This window comes from Urocampus carinirostris, chromosome 1 (assembly GCF_059441175.1).
Source record: "Urocampus carinirostris isolate Australia breed hairy pipefish chromosome 1, RoL_Ucar_1.0, whole genome shotgun sequence".
Classification (NCBI taxonomy): Eukaryota; Metazoa; Chordata; class Actinopteri; order Syngnathiformes; family Syngnathidae; genus Urocampus; species Urocampus carinirostris.
In genome coordinates, this window is record NC_142349.1 from 64,144,029 (window position 1) to 64,171,351 (window position 27,323).

The window sequence follows — 27,323 nt, forward strand, 5'->3', positions numbered from 1 at the left end:
CTGCAGAATCCCTCATTTCAGCAGAATTTATTCCCACTCTCATCTTATCTCTCCTCTCGATTAGGCTTTGGCCTTGTCGTTTTTTTTTTTTTTTTAAATGGCTTCTGAGGAGGGCCGATAAACGGGTCTGCGGCGCGGCGGCAGAAATTGACAGGTTTCAGCCGTTGTCGCCGATAATGCCGCCAATTTATTCAAATCCTTCCCTCCCCTTAATTTGAATTGATGAGAACGCTCTCCAAATAGAATGTCAATCAGTGCTGAGCCGGTGACTGCGTGTTATTCATGAAGATGGGGAGGCGAGAGAGAAGATTCCCCCAATTCCTTTCCTGCCTGCCAGGCACTGATAAAGAGAGGCTGTGTAAAAGTTCAGTGAACGCTGCCAGCCTTGATAGAGTTGTATCAACTTCTTTTCTCGCTGGCTAAGTAAAAGTGTCCCTATATGCTGACCTTGCGGAGGTACAATGGATTGTCAATTGCATTCGGTATGGGTCGAGTTGTCCGGTTCAGTTTAACATATGGGCTGGAATAGTACATCCTGTATTTGAAGGGAAATAGAATTGAGTAAAATCAAATCAAATCAAGAAGAATAAATGAGCATAAATTAGAATAGAATAGAATAGAATCATTTGGCACCAACTGCTGCGGGTTCTGATTGGCTTCCTGTCCCTTATTAAACCCAGTCCTGTCAATCCCCTGTTGTCAGTCCGTCTGCGAACCACTGTTTATACAAGGCAAGCCTTTTTCTACCCTGACTCCCGCCTGTCCCGTTTTTTTGCTCCCGTTTGTCTCCGGCTATTACTTGTTTTGATCCCGACCACGTCTGCTCTCCCGTCCCGGCTTCCGACCCATTTTTGATCCCGACTACGTCTACTCTCCCGTTCCTGGCTTACGACTCGTTTCCGACCCCGACCACGCTTTTGCTCGCCCGGTCCCGGCCTGTTTTTCCGTCCCTGACACCGCCATCGCTCGCTACGGAAGATCCACTTCCGTATTCGGATCACAATCCGAGTGCGAGAACGACTGCCCTTTCTCTTTCTTTCAATAAAAATTGTGGTAAACGTTACGCAATTGGGTCCTGATTCCGTTCTGGTCCTGACAAGAATAGAATAGAATAGAATAGAATAGAATAGGTAGGTGTTCCTACCACGCAATCTAGGCGTCTTCCTACCAGTCACACACTAATTACCTCCGACCTGGTAGTTAGCAAAAGGCAAAGTCCGTTTTGACCCAGGCGACGACCGTGGCAGTATCAAGAGTGAGTTGTTGTTTCCTCTCATGTTGTGTGTCTTGGGCAGGTACAGCCTGGCAGCGCCCATCCCTCTAGACTTTTTTTTTTAGTTGGGGTTTGCTCCCCCACATGAAACAGATGGCACTGGCTTCCAAGGTTAACAGTAGCAGGAGAAGTTGCCTGATCTGACTATACACAATACACAAAAATCACAACTTATATAAATATATATATACAAAATTAAGACGGGACTTGACATGTGCTGGTTTAAGCAGGGGAACCTTTCATGCCATCCATGATTTCAAAACATGATGTCTTAGTGTATTACCTACAGTAACCCGAGAAACGGTGGTCCCAGCTCTTTTCAGGTCATTGACCAACTCCTGTCGTGTAGTTCCAGGCTGTTTCCTCACCTTTCTTCGAATCATTGAGACCCGACGAAGTGATATCTTGCATGGGGCTCCACTCTGATTGAGATTGACCGTCGTGTTTAGCTTCTTCTATTTTCTAATGATTGCTCCAACAGTGGACCTTTTTTCACCAAGCTGCTTGGCAATTGCTCCGTAGCCCTTTCCTGCCTTGTGGAGGTGTACAATTTTATCTCTGGTGTCTTTGGGCAGCTTCTAGGTCTTCGCCATGTTACAAGTTGAAGTCTTACTGATTCTACGGGGTAGACAGGTGTCTTTATGCAGCTACCGACCTCAAATGGGCGCATCTGATTAAGGATGATACATGGAGTGCAGGTGGACTTCTAATGGGCGGACTAACAGGTCTTTCAGAGTCAGAATTCTAGATGATACTCAGGTGTTCAAATACTCATTTGCAGCTGTATCACACAAAGTGTTAAAAAAATCATGCATTGTGATTTCTGGATTTTTCTTTTTAGTTTATCTCCTTCACATTGGAAATGCACCTACGATGAAAATTTTAGACCCCTCCATGATTTCTAAGTGGGAAAAATATCAAAATAGCAGGGTCTTCAAATACTTATTTTCTTCACTGTATATATATATATATATATATATATATATATGATAAATGTGTCATGTAAGGTGAAACGCCAGACCCAACACGTTTGTGTTCTTCCCCACAGCATAAAAAATGTCACGCCAAAGGTGGGCGCCCGCGAAACTCACGATGCGATCCGCCGGGCGTTCGATGTGTGGCAGGGCGTAACGCCGCTTCGCTTCGAGGCCGTTCCCTACAGCGCACTGGAGACGGGCCGGCGTGACGTGGACATCACTATCATCTTTGCTTCGGGTTTCCACGGCGACAGCTCGCCCTTCGACGGGGAGGGCGGCTTCCTGGCCCACGCCTACTTCCCTGGGCCAGGCATCGGGGGCGACACACACTTTGACTCGGATGAGCCTTGGACCCTAGGGAACCCAAATCATGATGGTGAGTAGATACAAAGACCTGAAAAAGTATTTGCCTTTTTCAAAATTTCTGTATTTTTTGCTTATTTATTACTCACAATCATCAGGCTAACGTTAGAATCACACAGAGACAACCAAAGGAAATACAAAATGCTGTTTTGAAATGTTGATTCCATTTATTGAGACACAAAAAAAGTCCATGCATGATTTTGTATACTACCAGCAGAACCTTAAAATCACATCTTAAGCTAACAGGGAGCCATGCAGGTTCGCTAAAATCGTTGTCATGTGATCAAACTTAGTCTTAGTTAAAAGCCTTGCTGCGGGCTCTTGATTTTGGACTTTGGGAGACCAGAGAGTGGTGCATTCCAGTCATCGAGACGGGAGGTAACAAACGCTTGAATTATAATCTCCGCATCTGACAAGGACAGCATAGGGCGAATTTTAGCAATGTTGCGAAGATGAAAAAAAGCGGTTCTAGTAATATTCTTAACGTGTGTTTGAAAGGACAGATTGGGGTCAAATGAGACACCTACATTTTTGACTGAGTCAGTCTGGGTGATATTACATTTGTCAATATTCAGAACCAGTCACGGCATTTAGATGGACCAATATTTTACATTTCAGTCTTTTGAGGGTTAAGGCGCAAGAAGTTAGGTCTCATCCATCTCTTTATCTCAGTGAGGCAGGCTTCCAAATTTCCACAGTTCAGTTGGGCAGATTGCTCCATCCAAAGATATAGTTGAGTGTCATCTGCGTAGCAATAGAAACTGATATTAAACTTGCGAATAATATCACCTAATGGATGCATGTAAATGCTGAAAAGAAGGAGGCCAGGTACTGAACCCTGCGGAACACCACAGATAACGCTAAAGGGCTCGGATATTATTTTACCGTATTTAACACAATGCGCCCTATCTGAGAGGTAGTTGCCCCCGAAACTTGTCAGCGAGTTGGGCCAACTTTGGCAGAATTAACGTTTACGATAATTGGCAATAAAGAATTTTGGCCCACTCTTCTTTGCAAAAACGTTTCAAAACTGCCTTATTAAAGGATTTAATAGAATGAACTGCCTGCCTACTAAAACCCTTGCTTAAGGTTCCTGGTATTAAAAATGAATGCTAACATTAGAAACTTATGAATTCTGCTCCCTACAAATACAAATACAAAGAGCTCTGAATTGTATCAAAAATGGATGAATGGAAGTGAATTATATTCTGAATCACAAAGGACAAGCTTGTGTAATATTGACATTTCAAGGAAAATTGCAACAAATGCCAACCCGAAAAGGATTACCGTCATTTTCCCGGTATGGGGTCTTCCCGGGTGGTTCCGGTTCTTCCTTTTGTGGTACAAAGACAGCAGTGGGAAGATAATTATCGGTAGAAAAAGAAAAAAAAAAGAAAGAAAGAAACGCTGAGAGTGGGATGCTGAAATACGCGTCAAGAGCGAGCTCCGAACAAAAAAGAAAAGAAAAAACACAACAAAGTGGGTGTCGTGCGTGGACAAAGAAAGTATGAAAAAAACCGAATTCAATGCACAAAAGTTTCCAATTTTTAAATTTTGTAAAGACGCATCAGCCCATCTGCCAGTTTTGTTTTGAGAGGCTAGAAACAGCAGTTATTTATCTAGCAGGACCGTAGAAAAGTACTTACTTTTGACAAATGAGTTATCGATGAATTCATCCGTATAATCTCAACATCAAAAATAAAAAAGGAATATTGCAAGTCGTTTTTTTCCCCTGGCTCTAGTGCAAGCTGTGGTCAAACTACGACCTGCGGACCACATTTGGCCCAGCATGCTTTTTATCCGTCCCGATGAACCAAACATTTTTTTAAGAAAAAGTACTATCTAGCTATCTATCTTGGTCATATCCCTCAAGAGGGGTGACCGACAGCAAGACAACACATACAATGACAAATAAAATAAAAAAAGGGGGGGAAAAAATTAGCAAAAACAGACACAAACATTTTTGGACCATGGCCAACCCAAACACCCAAACAAGTTAGGTACCTCTGCACCCAAGTTAGTCATGCTTTCGTCCCTCCAAAGAAAGCGGCCATGTCACTCGGGTCAGGGTGACACAACACACTCTTTGTTCAACAGCAGGGCCCGACAGCTTTCACTGGTTTACCCCTGCCGCATCATACAGGTGCCCTTCCCATCTCTTAGAACGCATCCAAACATCCCACTATCCTTTTTACAACACCTTTCCACTCATTCCTATTATTTTATAGAAAAAGTACTACCAAAAACAAAAAATGTTGTCTTACCGAGTTGTTACTGTACTCGTGAACAAAAGACATAAAAACTAGGCAGTTTGACTGTATTTTGAAATGTGTTTTGGTAACTGTTGCCCCAGGAAGCGACAAACACAGGTTATTAAAACTATAAAGCACCTGAAACCAAAGAATTTCATTAAACCGCACAATAAACTGACTGAGCCAGTGTGAAAGAAGTCAACCTGCAGTTAGCGGTGTCAAAGAAATACCCCACAGACGCTTAGCATTTCCATATAGCAAGCGACTGACTGTCTTCTCAGGAGATTGTTGCCCTTTAAAGCATGATATCCACTCCCGCCGATTAAGCCTGACCCGGGGCCAGCAGAGAAAAGGTTACCCATCCCTCCTGTTACTGAGGGTATGCAACAAGACCGGCCCCCAAAGTCCCACGAGGACTTCCGAGCGAGCGGCCGGGGCCGCCATTAGCGCACATGTCAACATGCATCATTTACAATTACCAAGCCGTGAAAGACCATTAAAAGGCTTTGTGGCTTTCTAGACACATAAAAAGGAGAACGGGTCTTTTCCCCTCCATTAAGCACCGGAGAGGATCATGGGAGGTCCAGAGGAGGGTTTGACGATCGCTATGTTGACATACAGGGAATAATTTGATTGGAAATGGAATATTGGATTTCTGGAATCCTTATGAATCATTTACATGAAAAAGAATAACCTTGTTTATATGCATTCCGTTCCTGCCTCCCGTGTGTTGCTAGGCTAAAACCAGAGGTGGGTAGAGTAGCCAAAAATTTTACTCAAGTAAAAGTAGTCATCCAAATACTTACTCGAGTAAAAGTAAAAAAGTACTTGGTGAATAATTACTCAAGTACTGAGTAAATGTAGCAAGGGAACATGCTTTTGATGTGAGGCCAAGGGTGCTCGTCCTCTTCTGTGTTATCATAGTCTGTATTGCTAAGCGACATTTTCGATCTATTCCTCCGTCAACAAAATTTCCCCCGCTGAAGTTAAACATGGTCAAGTGATGAGGCTGTTGCGTTTGATTGGTTAAACATGGTAGAGCCTGGCGGAGATCTGCGTCAAAATAAATGCGCCTTAGCGGAGACAGACAGACGTCTACTTACGTGGAGGGGATTTATTAAGTAAGGACTTCAATGTTGCCTAATGCGGCGGGGTAAATTTACTCAAGTAATAGTAAAAGTACAGGGATTTAAAAATACTCCTAGAAGTAAAAGATTTCCCAAAACTTACTCAAGTGAATGTAACGGAGTAAATATACTCCGTTGCATTTTCATAGTATTTTTTTGTGCTATCTCTTTTGTATTTTGGAGTATTTCCATATAAAAATGTTTTTGTGTATTCGTGGCATTTCTCTAGTATTTTTATAGTACAGTGTTACTGTAGTTTTATTTTTGTAGTATTTTTGTGACATTTCCATTGGAAAACTTATGTAGTATCACCATAGTTGTAACTTGCAGTATTTCTGTTGTAAACCTCTTGTAGTAGTTTTTGTAAAGTGATATTTCTCTTGTCGGTTTTTATATTATAGTATTATGTATTGGTATTTTTTCAGTATTAAGTAGAAGCATAATTGATGTATTTCCAAAGCAGTATTTTAGTGGTACTTTTGTAATTTTTTGTAGTATTTCCATAGTAGAATTTTTTTATATGTCTTTATATTTCTTTAATATTACTGTAGTTGTCTTTTTGAAGTATTTTTGGAGTAAATAATCTGTAATAGTATTTTGTAATATAGTATTACTGTAGGAGTATTTTTGAAGCACTATATTCAATAAACGGTAAATGGTCTGCATTTATATGGTGCTTTTCAAGTCAATGAAGACCTTCCAAAGTGCTTTACAATGTGCTTTACACTCACACACCAATAGCGGCCATGCAGCCATGCAAGGCGCCCACCTGTTTATTGGGGGCATTAAGGATTCAGTGTCTTGCCCAAGGACACTTCGACATATAACACGGAGGCGCAGGGAATCGAACCTGCGATCTCTTGATCCCAAGACGAGCGCTCCACCTCCTGAGCTTTTAGTTTTGTAGTTATTGTGTAGTATTTTTGGCGTATTTTTGTAGAAGTATTTTTGAGTGGACACACAAAGTGATAATGGGGGCAAGGTTGGCCCCCAAAACGTTAAACACTCTTGGGGGCCCCCTAGTGGTTGCGGGGCCCTTAGCAGCCACTAAGCTTGCTTATGCTCGTTGTAGAAACGACATCTACCCAATTTGGGCTATGCCTCACATAAAGAAACATTCCAACCAACAAAACCTTCTCCAAACAACGCCGAACATGATAGTTTGTGCGGATAAAAAACCTTGCACACTTACAAAGTGTACCGTTCATCGAGGACACTCCGCGCCGGCGTTGTCGTGTTTCTTGTGCAACACATTATCATAAATTATCATTCACAGTGACAAGACAAACACACTGACCCAATTCTGGTAATTATAGGGCACGGCGTCGCTCGATCTCTCATATTTTCTCACCTCGGGTTCGCACATTTTTGTCCTCAATGTTATTGTCGCCAAGGTATGACTCAACCTGACACGAAGCAAGCTGCCAACACATTCGCACTCGTCCAGGCGGACGAGTTGTCGGCTTGAAGGCTTTCCATAACACACATAGGGTAGGGTTTGATAGCTGTCGCGAATATGGGTGGTAAATACATTTTTCTAACAAACAATCTATTGACCAATTGAATCAAAGAGCCAAGTCATTCTTTTCAAAACTTGTCTCGCCTTTTTGGAGTACCACATATGTTTTTAGATCATTCTGTCGGGAAAACGGAAAAAAAACCTTGTTTAGTTATTCTGAAGGGTGGCTACACACACTTTAGTGTTTTGATAGTTCAATATATTTAATCAAGACACACACACTCTTGGATTTACGGACTTTTCTTTTACTATCTTTTACTGAAGAAGCTTGAATAGAACACAAATCAATAATAAGAAAATAAAACAAAGACAACTAAAAGTTGAGAACTTAAACTGGCACCATTTGGATAGACAACAACATTGGCTTGATTATTACGTTATTGTATTTTAATAGAGTTCCCCCTTTTACGTCACACCAAAACCAATACCTAGCTACAATGAGATGTTCTGAGATGTTTTGCGTCGATGAAGATGAAGGCCCAGTCTTTATGTCCTCAGCTGTAGAGCGATGAGGAATCCTGGTAGACTTGAGAGCCGGTTGGACCGAGGACCACAGTATGTAGAGTGTTGAAGGAGAGGTTGACTGCTGGTGGCTTGGGGCTTCTTTGAGGTCGCTGGCTTTGCCCACCAGTTTGGTCGCTAGCTTGATCCAGCTTGGCTGCTGACTTGGCAAGGTTCTCTGGCTGCTTGTCGAGCTGAGACTTGGTCAGGACCGGCCAGGGTTTTGGTCCAGTTCTTCCTGTTAGGATATGCCCTGTTGCCTTCTGGCTGGTCAAAATCAGACTGCCCTTGCAAGGTGAGACATGTACCAGCTCTCGGTTCAGGTCCCCTGGGAGGGCCAAACCCCCTGTGGTGGAGTTGTCACGGCAACCTTTGATGCGCAAATACACGATAACGTCCCCCTCCCCAAACTCACATTAAACTAGTATCAGTCAGATAACAAATATATGTGAAAACACAGTATTCACTTCACATGTTTTGACATTGTTTGATCATTTTCTGACACTGCAAAACGGAATTTTGACCAAACGTGGAATTCTATACATAGCATGCAGCAGAATTACTAATATGAAGGAAAACCTGTTTAAAAGGGATGAAGAAACCCATAAAGGAAAGGTCTGGCGGCCGTTCCAGGTCACTGAAAGCTTTTGTGGCTTCAAAATGTTCCATTAAAAATGATGTGAATTATTAAATGAGAAGTCAGTTCTTTCTCGAGGTTTAACCGATTTGCCGTTTTTTTCTCTAGGGAATGACCTGTTCTTGGTGGCCGTTCACGAGCTGGGCCACGCTCTCGGCCTGGAACACTCCAATGATCCCACCGCCATCATGGCTCCGTTCTACCAGTACATGGACACCGAGAACTTTAAACTACCTCACGACGACTTGCAGGGCATCCAGAAGATCTACGGTAATATTGCATGACTATATTTACTGTTTACTGTTTTTGATGAAAATGAACACGTAACAAATTATATCCAGTTTTAATATTTAATTATTTTTATTTTTTTATTTTTTTTTCAAAAAAGTTTGTAGATGTTTTTACAGATCATTGCTGTCTTGTGTAAAAAATAAACTTACCTGTGACTTAATATTCATGTAATTTTTTTAACAATATTTGGCATTTATTATTTCTAAATTAACATGGTTATTTGAGTAGTAGGTTTTAAGGTAATTATTTAGATGTACTTCTTTACTCCAAATATTCCTTTTAAACAAATAATATTAAATAAATAGACAAAAAAATAAACCCAGTTTCATGTTTATTATTTTTCCGGTAGGAGTTTCAGTTATACTTAGAAGGACAATGTTTATTATTTGACCACTAGATGTCACTGTATTGTGTTGTGCAACCGAAAAAAAAAATCACAGAGAAGAATACAAACTATGGAGACTCAAAGTGTCCAAAAAGCAAATATTTTCTTCTAAATTTTCGCAGTCTTTCGCAGTGTTTTAAATTGTTGTGTACCCATAGCAAAAAAAAATATTTATTCTGCGTCTCTCTATATTGTTTTCTGTCACGACCAGAACGGAATCAGGACCCAAATGCGTAATGTTTATCACCAGTTTTATTGAAAAAAAGAGGAAGGGTTGCGCCCACAATCCGGTGTTCGCTGGATGCGGGAAGTAAGTCGTTATCGCACTCGCATTGTGATCCGAATTTGGAAGAGGATCCTCCGCAGTGAGCGATGGCGGTGTCAGGGACGGAAAATAGGTCGGTAGCCGGGACAGGGAGAGCAAAAACGTGGTCGGGGTCGGAAACGAGTCGTAAGCCAGGACGGCAGAGTAAACGTAGTCGGGATCAAAAATGGGTCGTAAGCCGGGACGGGGGAGCAGACGTGGTCGGGATCAAAACAGGTCGTAGCCGGAGACAAATGGGAGCAAAAACGGGACAGGCAGGAGTCTGGGTCAAATAAGGCTTGCCTTGTATCAACAGAAGTTGCAGACGGACTGACAACAGGAGAGTCACAGGACTGGGTTTAAATAGGGACAGGGAGCCAATCAGAGCCCGCAGCGGTTGGCCTCAAACGAGCGGGCACAGGTGATTCACATTGGTAGTCATGACAGTTTTCCTCCTAGTGCTTAATGCAGTGGCATCTTGTGGTCAAATATCACACAGTGTCCCTGTTCATAGACAATGCCGTTCGGAAAAAAATGTTCCCCTTTTCCATGTTAAAGTTGGGGTGCATTGTTTGAGGTGTTCCTAAAAAGTTCAAAGTTAAATATTGTTAACAACGCCCAACTGAGTTCAAAAAGCCCTTATACTTTATTTATTTTTTTAGGGCTAGTCGGGGCAGAACAAATTATGTTCAGGGATGGGGGGAGTGCTGGAGAATGACGTAATGACCGGCCATGCAGGGTTTTTTCAGTGTAGCATGAAAATGGTGAAAGTAAGAAAAAGCCTATCTATCTATCCATCTACTCTGGCCATATCCCTCGAGAGGGGTGACCAACAACAAGACAAACACATACATAAAAACAGAGAAAAGTAAAAAAGGAAAAAGTAGCAAAAAACACCCAAAAAACCATGGCCAACCCAAATGTCCAAACTCCCGAACAAGTTAAGCACCTCGGCACCCGAGTTGGTCATGCTTTCGCCCCTCCAGATAAAACGGGACACAAGAAAGCCATGTCACTCGGGTCAGGGTGACACAATACACTCTTCTGTTCTACAGCAGGGCCCGACAGCTTTCACTGGTTTACCCCTGCCGCATCATACTGGTGTCCTGCCCATCCCTTAGAATGCGTCCAAACATCCCACTATCCTTTCACAACACCTCTACATTCATTCCTATCGCCAACAAGAGCTCTAGCTTCCACTATATCTAGACCTCTTTCCTGCAGTGCACTCTTAACACCATCCATCCGCGTCAATCGCGGCCTTCCTCTTGGTCTCCTTCCATTTACTTCTGCTCTGTAAATCCTCTTCAACATTTGCTCCTCATCCCTCCTCTCCATGTGATCAAAGCAACAGAGTACTATCATCTACACACCTGCTCAGTTCCACTACTACTCCAGTTCTGTCTCTGACAATTTCATCTCTCATTCTATCCAATCTTGTTACTCCTCACATACTCCTCAAACACTTCATCTCAATAGACAGCAAGAAAAAGCCTGTTTCTAGTCAAATACAAAGGTCAACCCAAACTCCAAGTAATGTGAAAAAAGATGAGTATATTCAACGCTTCTAAGAAATGCACGTACTTGCACTTGCGCATGCATCACGAACGAGCTGACAAAGGCTGCAATTATGACTTCAAGCCAGGAGATGGCTGTACAGAGTAACTAAGATTCAAATTATGTGCAGCTCCTTTAAGTATTTAAGTAACCATGCTTAATTAAGTGTGTTTGCGAATTTGGTAATGTATTCTAGGTCGACATAGGCTCTTATGTTTGTTGTATTCAGATACCACTGGCGCAAATAGAATGAATTGTCCACCTCTTGAGTTCCATTCCACAATAGCGTACATCGACGCAACCAGCATGTCTGCCAAAATATAATGTCGCGAATATGTCAGACAAAAGTCAAGACAAATCTTTGCTTTCTCCAGGCCCGCCTGACCGAGCGCCACAACCAACAAGGCCACCGCCCACGGCCCCCCCTCCACGCTTTCATCTCCCATCGGACCCCCGCAAGCATGATCGTCACGCCAGGCCCCACCGCCCTCCACAAGGGGCCAAACCATCCAACCCAAACTCCAAGCCCAACATCTGCGACGGGGGCTTCAACACACTGGCCATCCTGCGGCAGGAACTTTTTGTCTTCAAGGTAAAAATCACAGGGCATTGGGAGATAAGACTAATAATCAGGAAATATTGATTAATTTTTATAATTCTTCCATGAACTTCAGGATCAATGGTTTTGGAGGGTGCGGGACAACTCGGTGGTCCCCGGGTACCCCATGCAGATCAATTACTTCTGGAAAGGCCTGCCTTCAAAAATTGATGCCGTTTATGAAAACAGCGAGGGAAAATTTGTATTTTTTAAAGGTAAGAAATGCAAATTATATAATGTATATTAAGAACAAAAGTAATGGGATATAAATAGCATTGATAATGATACAAAGATAATTATAATCATTATAATCATTACGATTACCAGATAAAATATCATAATTGTTGTAACTGTTTGGTATTCCCCTACAAAAGAAAAAAAAACATAAAAAATGTTTGTCGTTCAGTTTATTTACCCAAAAAAATATCCCCATAGGCAGATAATTTTGGTTGTTTTTGATGTTATGATTTACACTTTACTATTGTCTATAAAATAATGTTTTTTTTTAAACAAATATTTAAGTTGTACAAACTTGCATGTACTAAACCAGACAAAGTTGCTCATCTTTAGTAATGTTTATTACTTATTTTACTACAAAAACACATTTTAGACCTAATGACTTCACTGTTCTTATTTCACTAGAGCAGGGCGATTACAACATAAACACTTCAATTAATAACAACCTGGTGGATAACATAATAACAGCATAGTAACGACATAGTAATGACATGCATACCAAACTGGTAGCTCCAAACACTACACAATAACAAAATAAGCAACACTCAGCTTCAAAACGGTTGATGATTCCTGCACCAGAGAAAAAACAATAATGTATATAATAAAATAAATGAAAATAATAGTTACAATGATCAAAATGATCTGCCAACGAGGTAAACCATTTTTGCATTGTGAATAGCACATAGTAATAAAATAAGTAATAATTAACTACATCACGCATGTTTCAAGATCCATTTTTGTCATAAATCTATGATTATTCTCATCTCATCTCATTAGCTGCACCGCTTTTCCTCAGTAGGGTCGCGGGGGTGCTGGAGCCCATCCCAGCAATCATCGGGCAGTGGGGAGGGGACACCCCCAACTGGTTGCCAGCCAATCGCAGGGCACACAGGGACAGACAACTCGCTCGCTCATTCACACCTAGGGACAATTTGGACCGGCCAATCCACCTGAATGTCTTTGGAATGTGGGAGGAAACCGGAGTGCCCGGAGGAAACCCACGCAAGCACAGGGAGAACATACAAACTCCGCACAGTAAGTCCGGTAGCTGGATTTGAACCCACACAGGAGGTTCCCAAGACCTTAGAACTGTGCCGCTCACGCGCTAACCACTGCGCCGCCGTGCTGCCTTCTATGATTATTAATACGAAAAAATAAAAAATAAAATAAAATTTTAAAATGCCATTCTTAAAGTTTAAAGAATTTTACATATTTTGCCACCTTTTTTGGCTTTAATCATCGACCTTGGGCTTCCTAGTGTAAAACAAAGGACAGGATTTAAAAGGCATTTCCCTAGTACAGCCTTGCCCATATGTAGAAGTTGTTCCTACCAGTAGCCAGTAATTATTTATCACTGATTTGAATCCCAAGTTGTTAAGCTAAGAATAACCGTATATTTCTGTCAAGATCAATTAGTTTACATACTAGCCCCAAAACCTTTATATTAGTACTATACACAGTAATCAGCCCACTATTAGGATACAACACTTGAAAAACAGCACCATCTAGTGGAGTTCGTTATCTAAAAAAGCCACTTCTTTTACAGTTTAGTCCAAGTGTGAACATGCAATCACCTGCATAGAGGAATTATTTAATCATTCATGTTTCAAGATCCATCTATTCCATATCATAGACCTATGATCATGTATACAAAAAAACAAACAAACAAACAAAACAAGTAATGCCATTCTTAAAATTTGAAGAATTTACCAGATTTTAAAACTTTTTTTGGCTTCCATCTATTGACCTTGGGCTTGCTAGTGCAAAACAAAGACGGGATTTAAAAGACATTTCCTTAGTGCACACTTGCTTATATGTAGAAGTTGTTGCTAACTGGAAGTAGCCTGTAAATATTCATCACTGATTTGAAATCCCGAGTTGAAAAGCTAATAAATTCAGCTTCTATTTTTGTCAAGATCAATTAGTGTACAAATTAACTCCAAGGGGGCGGTAATGCACCAAAGTGATTGATGCCCACCACCGTTAAACCTGAAGAAGAAGAAGAAGAGGAAGAAAATAGCCCCAAAACATGTATTCTAGTACTGTGTGATCAGTCCACTATCTAGATTCAACACTTGAAAAACAGCACCATCTAGTGGAGTTTGTGATCTTAAAAAGCCTTCACTACTTTCACAATTTAGTCCAAGTGCGAACATGCAATCACCTGCATAGAGGCAACGTTCATGTTTCAAGATGTAAATATTTATCACTGATTTGAAATCCCAAGTTGGTAGGCTAAAAATTTCAGCTTCTATTTTTGTCAACATCAATTAGTGTACAAATTAACCCCGAGGGGGCGGTAATGCACCAAAGCGATGGATGCCAACTGCCGTTAAACCTGAAGAAGAAGAAGAATAAGAGGAAGAAAATAGCCCCAGTAGTACTATGTAATCACTCCACTATCTAGATACAACACTTGAAAAACAGCACCATCTACTGGAGTTTGTGATCTAAAAAAAGCGTTCACTGCTTTCACAGTTTAGTCCAAGTGTGAACATGCAATCATCTGCCTAGAGGCAACATTAATTACATCACCAACCCAACATAACACTTACAAGTCTCGCACATGCTCGCATCTAGCAGGCGAACAAACGCGACACCTGTCACCCAGTTGGACCAGACCGTGTGGTTTTTCGGCCTACATCTTGCCGTTTGAGGTCATGTGCATACCTGCGGGGGAAAACGAGGCCTCTAACGTTTCTAACATCCTCCTCAGGTAACCGCTTCTGGGTGTTTAAGGACACTACCTTGCAGCCGTCCTACCCTCAGGACATCTCGCTGTTCGGCAGCGGCATGCCCACGCAGAGCATCGAGACGGCCGTGTGGTGGGAGGACGTGGCTAAGACTTACTTCTTCAAAGGAGACAGGTCTGTGTTGTGCGTCATCTCTCCGGGGGTGGAAACAGGGACATTCTGTCTCGCATTTGTAAACACTTTCAGGACATATGGATTGAAGAAGTTGATTTATGAGACCAAAATGAGCAGTTGGTCTTGGTCGGATTTCTCTACTCGTCATTTTGGGCAAAATGTACAGAAAAATGATGTTGTTGTGTATTTATTTAAAGGTAGGGTGTGTTGTTTGAGGTGTCCTTAAAAGTTTAAAGGCAGAACCTTTTTTCTATTATCTGTCAACGATGCCCAACTTTTTTTCCTTTACCGCACCTATCTGCTTTTATCGTACTTTTAGCAATGCTGTTCAGGATGCACAACTCGTTACGTAGAAGGAAAGGGTAGATTGGAGAGTGACTTTATGCTCGTCATTGCAGTTACTTGTTAGTGTAGCACAGGCATGTCCGAAGTCCAGCCCGGGAGCCAGTTAAGGCTCCAGTCAAATTTTGACCACCGCTTATCCTCAGTAGGATCGCGGGGGTACTGGAGCCCATCCCGGCTATCTTTGGACAATTTGAACCGGCCAATTAACCTGAAATGCATGTTTTTGGAATACACACAAAAAATAATATTGTTTAAGCGACAGACTGCTGTCACAGTCTTGTTCCACGGACAGACTGAGGAGATCATTTATTCCTCATGCCATGAGGCTCTTTAACTCCACCCGGGGGAGTAAAAGCCTACATTAAACCCCACCCCCACATTTGCACATTACCCTCTTTTTATTACAGTGTGTATTTCCGTAGCACTATTCAAATACAATATAGCAAAACGTTTTTATTAATTTATTTTCAACACAAGGATACTGCTGAAGGTGTGAATTTCCCTACGGGGATGAAAAAAGTGTCTATCTAGTATCTAGCATAGACAAAAAAAATATGTTCAAGAGAAAACGTAACTGTTTTTGGGCGTAAAAACATACAATGTCTTTTTTTTTTTTATTTCTAAGAAGACGATGCTAGCTTTTGGCGAAGAACAAGTTGGTATTTTCCCTTCTACGAGATGATAACCCTTGTTTTCAGGACATCCATCCATTATCTGCACCTCTTATCCTCAGTAGGGTCGCAGGGGTGCTGGAGCCCATCCCAGCTATCTTCGGGCAGGGTGCAAGGAACACCCTGAACTGGTTGCCAGCCAGTCACAGGGCACACAGACACCGACAATTCGCTCACTCACTCACACCTAGGGACAATTTGAACTGGCCAATTAACCTGACATGCATGTTTTTTGAGGAAACCCACGCAGGCAATGGGAGATGCAAACCTCACACGGGGAGGTTGCGGTAGCCGGACTTGAACCCTGAACATCTGCACCTTGAGGCTGCGTGCTAACCACCCATTCGCTACGTCGCCTGTTTTCAGGACAACCTATGAAAAAAGCGTAACATATAGTATTTATATATCCTGCTTAAGCACGTGCATCAAGGTGTCTCTGAGGCACGGCAGCTTCCTCCTTGTCAAACATGAGTGACAGCGCTTTTTAACTCGAGTCTCGCAGCTTGCCAACGCGACGCCGGGACATATTTGTGTGGTTGTCGGGATAAATCATCTCAGAAGGGGTCAACAAGAGGGGAGCTCGACGCTGACAAATCGCTTTGTCACCATCATCACCGCAACGCCGACACGGCTTCGCATTTTGTTTATCCCCAAGCATGTGACAGTAGGAAGACAAAAACTTTCCCTGGGTGATACACCGTTTCCAGATTAAAGGTCTGATAAGTAATTTGTAGACAGCCGTATAGAATTCTAAAATCGAGCGTGCAGATTTCTTTTACAGTGCTGATATCGGTCCTTGATATGTAGCGATATAAAATGGGACTTTTCCAAGGTCCACGGAATATGATTTAGCGCGCATTGTCAATGTTGTCTGGCAGTTCGGTGTTTTTGCAGGGCCAGCTCACTTTCTTTAACATGTAGTGTATTCTGTACTGTATCAATGTTGTTTGAGAAGCCAGTTAAACCCATCACGAGTCAATTGTTGTTTATCGAATTAGGGAAGTCCTGCGCAGACGGGGCTCCATTAGCTACACACTGTTGACAGTCAGCACCAGACACCGTAGCATTATTCGCGTTAAACATGTGTTTGGGATCACATTGCGATGACATTGGTTGCGTACCATATTTTTAATGACTTTACGGTGTTAACTAAAGATTTCTGTGGACACATCAGTTCAATACAAGAAAGGCCGGTGTTCATAAGAAGTTACCAGAGCTTCCAAATCTTGAAAATCCTATTTCAGAATCGATCTGAACACTTTTTCCTAGTAGCATTTACCAGTAGCTCAGGAGGTAGAGCGCTCGTCTTGGGATCAAAGGATCCCAGTTCGAATCCCGGTTCGTCCGTGTTACATGTCGAAGTGTCCTTGGGTAAGACACTGAACCCCCAATACCCCCAATAAGCAGGCTGCAAGGCCGCTATGGGAAATGTGGAGCACATTTTAAAGCGCTGTGGAAAGTCATTGACTTGAAAAGCGCTATATAAATGCAGATCATTTCATTTGGGGCGGCAATGGCTCAGAAGGTAGAGCGCTCGTCTTGGGATTAAGAGATCGCAGTTCGAATCCCGGCTCCTCCGTGTTACATGTCGAAGTGTCCTTGGGTAAGACACTGAACCCCCAATACCCCCAATAAGCAGGTTAGCGCCTTACATGGCTGCAAGGCTGCTATTGGGAAATGTGGAGCACATTGTAAAGCGCTTTGGGAAGTCATTGACTTGAAAAGCGCTATAGAAATGCAGATCATTTCATTTCATTTAAGACTTCTAGGATGAAGGTGGGTCTTTGACAATGTTATCACTTAGAAAAATAACTGCAACAAAGTAGCTGTCAGAACCAGAACAGGAGTAGGACCCAGATGCGTAACGTTTCTCACACAGGCTTTATTTGATGGGAAATGGGGCAGTCATGCACGTTAACACAAACGCCAGTGATGTGGCGATCGCTGGGCGTAAGAAGTAAGATAGCAGTCTGGCGTGGAACAACAGGAAGCCAGAGGCCGACAAGATCGATACCAGTTACACGAGCAGATACCAGACAGATGGGGTCGATACCTGATAGGACGGGACGGACAGGATAGATATCAGACACTGGAGACTGGAGTCCGATAACAAGCAGGACGAGATAGACGGGAAGGATACCAGACACGGAAGATCGATATCAAACAGGACGAAATAGACGGGAACGATACCAGACACTGGAGATCGATGATAATGATACTGACGGTTGTTGGAATTTCTTGTTAAATCAACACAAACTTCAATTAATCATCCGACTCCAATTTGTGACCTTTCCCAATCACCACTCATCCAAACAATTTGCGCGCTCTTTTCTGCATAGAAAGTTCTCAGAAGCCGGCATTTCACTCACGAGTGGATTTATTTCTAACACACAAATCACTACATCTCTGCACGCTTCTCCTTCCAAAAACCTCCTTCTTCCGAGTTGCTCAGCAAAGCATCTCCTCCACCACTTGTCTGGATCCCATTGGTCTCCCGTTTTCGGAAAAATGGCGCGTTGACTCCGCCTCGGTCCCCAGACAGCTGGTCACTTCCCACTGCCTGAGAGCTGCCCCACGTGATCTACTCCACAAAACTTTTGCACAAAACACAGAGAGTCCAACAGACAAAACCCAAATTCAAACTTCCATATTCCTTTACGGTGAGAGTGGTGGTGGTGATGATAATGATGATGACGGATTGACTGACCATCCACAGAACTTAAGTAGATAGATAGATAGATTTATTCATCCCCGCAGGGAAATTCACATTGCCAGCAGCATCCCTGAGCTGGGAACAATACAATGATAAAGCAAAAAGAATAAAATATACAAATACCCAGTGTGACGTGCAAATGCCCACTGTAGCGTGTTATATAGAATATCTAAATAGTGCTACACAGAATACATATTGCAATAAAATTCGGTAATATGCAATGTAGGGGGTGTGGTTTAATGTGGGCTTTTACTCTGCCGGGTAGAGTTAAAGAGCCTCATGGCATGAGGAAGAAAAGATCTTTTCAGAATAAATATGGATACAGTATTCTTGAGGTGTTTGTTATATATATAAATACCCAGGATATTTAGCCATAAGACACTATTATTAAGAAAGTGGATTAGGATCAAATAAGCATATGCTTCTTCCTATTCCTTTTCGGACATGTTCCGTTCACATTGTTCTTGTTTTTTGACTTTTTAAAATAAAGTTTCATTTATTCGTTCATATTAAATGTAGATTCAAGCTACACAATCATTTCAAGCATAGCATTTGCTTCATGTTTTCCAGATACTGGCGGTACAATGAAGACATGAGGACCATGGATCCAGGTTATCCAAAACCCATCACCATCTGGAAGGGCATCCCCGACTCACCGCAGGGGGCTTTCGTGGACAAAGCCAACGGTACTTGACTCCATCTCGTAAATCCCATTAGGGAGTGATTGGAGTGGCGTACGTACGGTTCAATGTCGCCATTGTTTTAAAGCCGCTTTGATCGCGCCGCCATTAAGCTCCTTTGCTTGTTTACGCTGAATGCAAGAAAAACGCAGCAGAACGACAGCGCCCGATTATCGAGAGTGGTGTAAGCCGTGCCCCATCGTGTCTAGTGGCCCTTTAATAAGAAGTCATTGACACCGTAGCCATATTTGAAACACATTTGGGAACGCGGGAGCAGGTTTCAAAGTGGACCTACAATATGAACACATACTGCCAAGGGATTATTGCTATACAACGTTCTGTGTTAGTTTTAGTTTGTCAATATGCGGGCGAAAAAATTCTTTATTTCAAAAATCCTTTTTTTTCTTGAACTGTGTTAGGCGCTATCACAGAAGGTTACTACCAAGTAGGGCTGCAACTAACGATTACTGTATTTTAATAGTCAACTAGTCATCCACTAAAGAAAAATGTTGTCGAATAATCACATATTTATTAAATTTACCTTAAATTTAGCATGAAGTTAATTTCATTATTTGGAAAATTACAATAAACACAAGAAAATGGGTTCAATAAAAAATCTGAAACTAATAAGTGTCAAGAACCGGAACAGGATCGCGTGACGTTCTCACGCAAGCCTTTATTTTACGGGAAATGGAGAGTCATGCACGTTAGGCAGCCGGTCTGGCGTGGAAAGACAGGAAGCCAAAGACCGACGACATCGATTCCAATTGCCCCAGTTAATACCGGACAGATGGGGTCGATACCGGACAGGACGGGACAGACAAGATGACGAATCAGGATATCGAAAATAAACAGGAGAGACTAAACGGGAACAAAAACTGGAGAAAATAACAACAGGACAGAAACAGACGGCAACAAAACTGGAACCCGAAATTAAACAGGACAAAAATAAACTGGAACAATACCGGACTGGAAATATCAACAGGAAAACAGGCCCGAGTCAGAACCCACGTCTTGTGGGGCAGAAGTTCGTTTGACGAAGGAAGCAAGAGAGCGCTGAGCTTAATATAGACAGAAAGCCAATCTCTCAACAAGCCGCAGCTGGCGCCACACGGGCGGGGCCAATTGGGCACCATGGCAACCGTGGCACACACGGGCAGGGCCAATTGGGCGCCATGGCAACCATGACAATTAGGCATAGTACCCGGTTGGTAAACATACAGTGTGTCACAAAAGTGATTACTTCCCTCACATTTCTGCAGATATTTCTCGATAAAGTTCAATTGAACATCACTGAAGAAACGTCGCCTTGACACAACGAAAAGAAGTATGTAAACAAAGTCCTACTGGAAAGATATCCTCTGGTCCGATGAGTCAAAGATTAGTTTATTTGGCTCAGATGGTGTCAGGCATGTGTGGCGGCAACCAGGAGTACAAACATGTTTGTGTCGTGCCGAAAGTCGAGCATGGTCATGGGAATGTCATGCTTTGGGGCTGCATGAGTGCAACTGGATTTGGGGAGTTGCATTTCATTAAAGGAAACACAAACTCAAGACTGTGCTGTTAAAAACTGGAGCAAATAATGATCCCCTGCATCCAGAAACTGGGTCGTAGTAGGGCAAATTTAAGGCCTGACAATGACTCCAAATAAACTTCTAAGGGGAGCAAGGCTTTTCTAAAGGGGCTAAGGGTAAAGGGGATGGACTAGCCAAGCATGTCTGCAGATCTAAATCCAATAAAGCATCTTCGAGGAATCCCCAAGCGGAAGGTGAAGAAGCACAAGATCTTGAATATCCCCCAGCTCAGTCATGTTGTCATGGAGGAATGGAAGAGCATTCCAGTGGCAATTTGTGAGGCTCTGGAGAAATCCATGGCCAGGATGATTAAAATGCTTCTGCAAAACTATGGTGGCCACACAAAATATTGAACTTCAGGAACTTTTACTTTAGGGTGTACTCACTTTTGTTACCAGGGGTTTAGCTACTGATGGCTGTTTGGAGTTTGTTGGGGGTAAACATAAATTTACACTGCTATGTAAGCTTTACACCGACAACCTTGCATTGTGTCAAAGCGTTGTTTCTTTAGTGTTGTTCAATTAAACATTATGATGAAATGTGAGGGGTGCATTCACTTTTGTGACATCATGTAAATCATTTAATAAACCTCTGAGCATTTTTTAGGGACAGGCAAATACATTTTAAACTAAAATAAAACATTTTTATCACATGTACATTTTGCAAAGTACATTTATTTGACTTTAACAAAAGAACTTAACCATTCGAAACGATTTGAAATGTAACAGTTTCAACAACTGACGTCTGGACTTGGGACAGTATGCATTTGATTTTAAATACTGTTGTGCATGTGCGACTCTTAGAGATGCTTCAGTCTGTTGGAGAAACAGACAACAGTAGAGTTCAATGTGCCCTCTGATGGCGTTGCACACCCTTTCGGTTGAGCTAAGTAGCTGATACCTAGTTTCCTGTAGCATCACATCTCCATGGCCTGGATTTCCTTTTAACAGTTTTTCATTGAGAGTCATGATCTTGAGTCTGATCTGTGATTTCACTGCTATGTTCTTGTGTTGCTGTGGTTTGAGCTATACTGGCCATGATTTCTGGTTCTGCCCCTTCTTCTGATATGAAAGCTCCAAGATATTTAAATATTGTGACAGGTTTGAGCTCTTGGTGGTCAATGTTTGCGGTGATACTTTGGGGAATGATGGTCTTTACTTTTGTTTTTTTTCTGTGGTGATTTTGATTCCATTCTGGGTTGATGTTTAGTCCAGGTGACTGACCAGATTTCTTAGTTCCTGGTGTTCTTCTGACAGTCCTGTATGCGCTGAAGGATTTTATACATTTGACTATAAGGGATTTTGTACGATCAAATACAAATTATATTTATTGAATGCAATGAAGATTTCCACAGAGAAGGCTTAAGTTCAATGACAGGTCACGCCGTTCCGAATGCGAATGTTTTGTTTAGTTCTGTTGATAACAGGACTCTTACGGAGAAGGCCGGATGCAGGAAGCCAGGCACTGATTTGATAATCGCTCGTGGTCCAGACATTGAGGCGAGATGGTGGGGCCACGTGGGGGCGTTTCCTGGCACGCGCATGGGAGGAGCCGGCACACGAGCTGGCGGAAAAAAACGTGGGTCGGGAGAACTTCAGAAGATCGGAGAAGATCGAGGGAGAATCCAGAGGAAGGCTTGACGGAGACTCAAGCGTCACTAATTCGGCTAATTCTATGGAGTTCACTTAGTTAAATACTTTAAGAAAATAAATCTGCCCCCGTGTGAAAATGTCAGCTATTCTTGTCCATCTTTTCCCAAAAAGAAACGAGCGCGCATTGTTAGGTGGTGTTTGGTTAATAGAGTCAGATACCTAATTCGAATTTGGTAAATGGTACATTTCTAATATTTTATTTTCTAACAGCGCGTGTCTAAAATCTCTTCTCCTTCTGCCCCTCCAGGCTTCACCTACTTTTACAAAGGTAAGGAGTACTGGAAATTCAACAACCAGCTTCTACGCGTGGAGCCGGGTTACCCGCGTTCCATCCTACGCGACTTTATGGGCTGCGACGGGCTGCCCCCGGATCCGGACTGGGACTGGAACGCTCCGGCGGCCGAGGAGCGTCACTACGACAGCGGCGACGCCGATGTGGTCATCAAATTGGACAGCGCGGGCGGAACGGAGAAGGCAGTCGCCATCGCCATCCCTTGCGTTTTGGCGCTTTGCATGATGGTCCTGCTCTACACCGTGTTCCAGTTCCGCCGCAAGAGCACGCAGCGCCACATACTGTACTGCAAACGCTCCATGCAGGAGTGGGTGTAAGGAAGGGTGACCAGCTGGGATTATCAAAAATTGAAAAAAAAAGGTCTAAAAGTCGCTGCGTTTTGCCGTGCCCGGCGGAACTGCACAAAAGGAGACTGAAGGAGGTGAGGGAGCCATATCTCTTAAGTCCTGTGTATTTATCTACTTGGACTCTTTTCTCTAACAAACTCAATAGAGCGAGTCAGACTCAAGCTCCTGTACGTAAGTGGATTCCTTTTTTTTTTAGTCTCCTGTCTGCACACTTGCTTGAAGAAACCTCCCGAGCACCGAGCAATTAGATTTCAGTATCGATTTGACTTTTGTTTTCAATGAAATCAAACTGATTTGTGTTGATTTTTTTTTTTTAATCTAAAATGTATGTTGGACTGATAAACACACAAACACGTACACATTTCTTCCAAAGAGAATGTTGTCTAAATTTCATTTCGCACTTTTTGGTAACATTTCCTTTTTTTAAAAAATATTTTTTACGTTTTGTGAAGATAGCAGACAGCGCAAACATGTGGTGAAAATGCAACATCAACCTAACTAACTAGGGCCATTTGCAGGGTTTTTCTATGATCAGAGAAAGCCAAATGGACGTTTAGGGTTAGCGACATTGTAAGGACGTTACTACAAGTCCAGTTGGAACATCAAAGGGAAAATGTCGTAAAATAATCACCTTTTAAAGTAAAGAAAAAAATCTGGTTCCACTAGCACATACATTCGCCAATAATAATTTTCCTTTTTTGCAATTTATTTATTCTGTTTGTAAAAACGGTCAAACTGCTATCTCGTGTATTTTATTAGAAAAGTAAAATTATAGAAAAGATACAAAATTAAAAATACTCTCATGATCTGCCAGCATCCTCAAAAAATGGAGTAACAAACCCCAAGTACAAAGTAAAAAAAACAACAAAATGTCAAAACAGGAAATGAGAAACAGGAACAAACCTGATACAACAATAAAAATGGCAATGGCCCGACACCCATTTATGTAAGGAGCCAGAATAATGAGGTGCAGGTTTGGACACCGCTTAAGCACAGGTGGGTGCTCTCTAGCCACTCCCCACAGATTGGGCAGGGGAGTCAAACCCATTTTAACTCGGGAGCCACACAACAGAACAAACATTCTCTCGGGGGCAGACTAGTAGATAAGAGAAAGGAAAAAGAGAGAAAGAAAAAAAGAGAAAGAAAAGGAGCGAGAAAAAGAGAGGTTGGGACAAAAAAGAAAGAAAGGGAGAAAGAGAGAGAGAGAAGAGAGAGAGAGAGAGAAATGTGAGTGTGAGAAAAAAGAAATAAAAAGAGAAATAGTGAGAAAGAGGGAAAGAAAGAGAGAAAAAAAGAAATCCAAGGAGAGAAAGACAGAAGAGGAAAGCAAGAGAGATAGAAAGAGAAAAGGAAAAAAGGAAGAGAGCAAAAATAGGTAAAAGAGAGAAAGAGACAAAAAGGAACAAAGAAAGAGAAAAAGAAAGTCGCAGAGAGCGAAAGAGAGAGAGATAGAGAGAAAAATGGAGGAGGAGAGTGAGAGAGAAAGAAATACAAGTACAGTGTTTGTGAGAGTCACCTGGCTTCGGCAACATCAAGTGGACATATTTCAACCTGCAGGTCGTTTCTCTTGCGCTTCCCTCAGCGTTGTCTCGCGGGCCAGATTCAATCCCTTAGCGGGCCTGATCCGGCCTGTGGGCCACCTGTTTGACATCACTGCTCTAGGGGGAAAATGAAATGCCAAATCCTGACAATTACTTAAAATTAGCAAAAGCTATAGTTATAGCTATAGCAATAGTTTTCAAACATAAATACATGTATAAAGGTTATCTTATTTTTGAATATTCACCAAAAGAATTAGCTACACAGGAACAGAGCCAAATATTTTGGTACTGGATAACTTAAAATCTGCCAATGCTACACTCAAAAAGGGTAAAAAATATATATATATATCAACTTAGGTCAAGAGTGTACTGATCCAAAAAAGTGTTATTTTGACCTAGATTTTTGGGTTGTTCTGCACAAACAATCCTCGAAATAAGGTTGTTATGTAGTAAAATAACAATTTTGTCTAGAATAACTAATATTTGAGTCACCCAATTGTGTTCAAGTGTCAGGACCAGAACGGAAACCCAATTGCGTAACGTTTACCACAAGTTTGGCCCGTGATCTGGTGTTCGCTGGACGCGGGAAGCAAGTCACTCTCGGATTCGGACTGTGATCCGAACACGGAAGTGGATCTTCTGTAGCGAGCGATGGCGGTGTCAGGGTCGGAAAAACTGGTCGGTAGCCGGGACTGGGAGAGCAAAGCGTGGTCGGAAACGAGTTGTAAGCCAGAACAGGAGAGTACTCGTAGCCGGAGACAAATGGGAGCAAACAACAGGGGATTGACAGGACTGGGTTCAAATAGTGACAGTGAGCCAATCAGAACCCGCGGCGGTTGGCACCAAATGAGTGGGCACAGGTGAATCATGACATCAAACCTCCAACGTTAGGTGGTTTCTTCACAAAAAAAGGAGAAAATTGAGTGGCATTGCCGAAACTGCATCAATCTGTTAATAATAAAAAAACAAAAATGTACCGCATTGTGCAAAAGACTGTCAAAATGTTGGTCATCAAATCTAAAACAACCCTCCATAAACGGGCTGAATTATACATAACTACTTTTAAAATTCATTTATTTTCAACAAAATTAAAAAGTATCATTTTGACAGAATTGTAAACCCTAAAACTCCTGTATTGTGCTAAACAACTATTAACTAAATACAACTCGGATTATTTCATCTTTTTTTGCATGATAATCCATAAACTTGGATCGAAATGATCCAAGTACTGTAATGGATCGCACATTTTTTTTTTTTGTAATTTATTTATTTGCATTTACATTTGGGACCCACTTGTTTTTAGAGTGTGATATAACGAAAGCAGGAGGCAACCGGTCTTTGATCGTCCTTGGCGCCATTTCACAAAAACATAATTGGAAAGGATTAATAATCCAACCAACCTTCGCTCTGAATCTAATTTCTAACACTTGGCCGGGCCAGCTGCGTTGCTACAAGTGTTACGACACTCGTGATACACGAGCATTCTCGTTTACAGATTTGGGAACAGAACGTTCCTGCAACGAACACGGATTTTCACTTGGACACTTCCAAGGTCCCTCTTGGATGACTAGTTCTCAAGAAAAACTGATGCAGAGATCCCTTGGTTTTCGCGGATAATGGGGACTAGAACCACCTGCGAAAAGTGAAAATACACTTTTTTTTTTTTTTTTAGGCCTTCATGAGAGCAGACTTGCCTACTTACTGACACACACAGAGAGAGAGAGAGAGAAGAAGAAGAAGGAGAAGAAGAAGAGAGAGAGAGAGACAGAGAGAGAGATAGAAAGACAGAGAGAACAAACTGAAACCCAGTCCGTATTATAAATTAGTTTATATTTTTGGGAGGGGTTGCACATTGATCAAAGCCTTGCTTACTGAGAGCAAGACAGAAAGGACGAGAGAGAGAGAGAGAGAGAGAAAGAGAGAGAGAGAGAGAGAGAGGAAGGGAGACAAACAGAGAGAGAGAGAGAGAGCAAGACAGAGAGAGAGAGGGAGAGAGAGAACAAATTAAAACCCAGTCCCTATTATAAATTAGTCAATGATTTTTTTTTAGGTGCCTTGCTGACTGAGAGCAAGAGAGAGAGAATGAGAGAGAGAAAGAGAGCGAGAGAACTAATTGAAACCCAGTCCGTATTTTAAATTACTCGATTTTTTTGTGTGGGGGGGGGTTTGCACCTTGATCAAAGCTTTACGTAGAGAGAGAGAGAGAGAGAGAGAGAACCTAGAACAAATTAGTCAATGATTTTTTTTCATCATGAAAGATACTTTACTTCCTATCATATAAATAATCTATCCATCCATTATCTGCACCACTTATCCTCAGTAGGGCCGCAGGGGTGCTAGAGCCCATCCCAGCCATCTTTGGGCAATGGGCAGGGGACACCCTGAACTGGTTGCCAGCCAGTCGCAGGGCACACAGAGACAGACAACTTACTCGCTCATTCACACCTAGGGACAATTTGGACCGGACAATTAACCTGACATACAAGCACAGGGAGAACATGCAAACTCCACACAAAAGGTTCGTTCTCATGACCTCAGAATTGTGCCGCACATTCGCTAACCACTGCGCCGCCGTGCCGCCCCAAACAAACAAATACGTGATTCATATAAAAAGTCTGGG

General features: G+C 42.2%; 1 protein-coding gene and 1 long non-coding RNA gene across 2 annotated transcripts in view; one reads left to right on the forward strand and one right to left on the reverse strand.

Annotated features, from left to right (window-relative positions):
* mmp16b (matrix metallopeptidase 16b (membrane-inserted)) overlaps nucleotides 1–23,539 on the forward strand; it is a 34,172-nt gene extending 10,633 nt beyond the window's left edge. The window contains exons 4-10 of the mRNA XM_088348280.1: nucleotides 2,322–2,626; nucleotides 8,758–8,919; nucleotides 11,561–11,778; nucleotides 11,861–11,999; nucleotides 14,738–14,888; nucleotides 19,188–19,303; nucleotides 22,771–23,539. Coding sequence (XP_088204406.1) covers nucleotides 2,322–2,626; nucleotides 8,758–8,919; nucleotides 11,561–11,778; nucleotides 11,861–11,999; nucleotides 14,738–14,888; nucleotides 19,188–19,303; nucleotides 22,771–23,132 — 1,453 coding nt within the window. The 3' untranslated portion in view covers nucleotides 23,133–23,539. The remainder of the gene's footprint in view (nucleotides 1–2,321; nucleotides 2,627–8,757; nucleotides 8,920–11,560; nucleotides 11,779–11,860; nucleotides 12,000–14,737; nucleotides 14,889–19,187; nucleotides 19,304–22,770) is intronic.
* Nucleotides 1–27,323, reverse strand: part of LOC148376534 (uncharacterized) — a 44,833-nt gene that overhangs the window by 11,010 nt on the left and 6,500 nt on the right. Inside the window, exon 3 of the long non-coding RNA XR_015852092.1 lies at nucleotides 2,365–2,604. This is a non-coding gene — a long non-coding RNA (uncharacterized LOC148376534). The remainder of the gene's footprint in view (nucleotides 1–2,364; nucleotides 2,605–27,323) is intronic.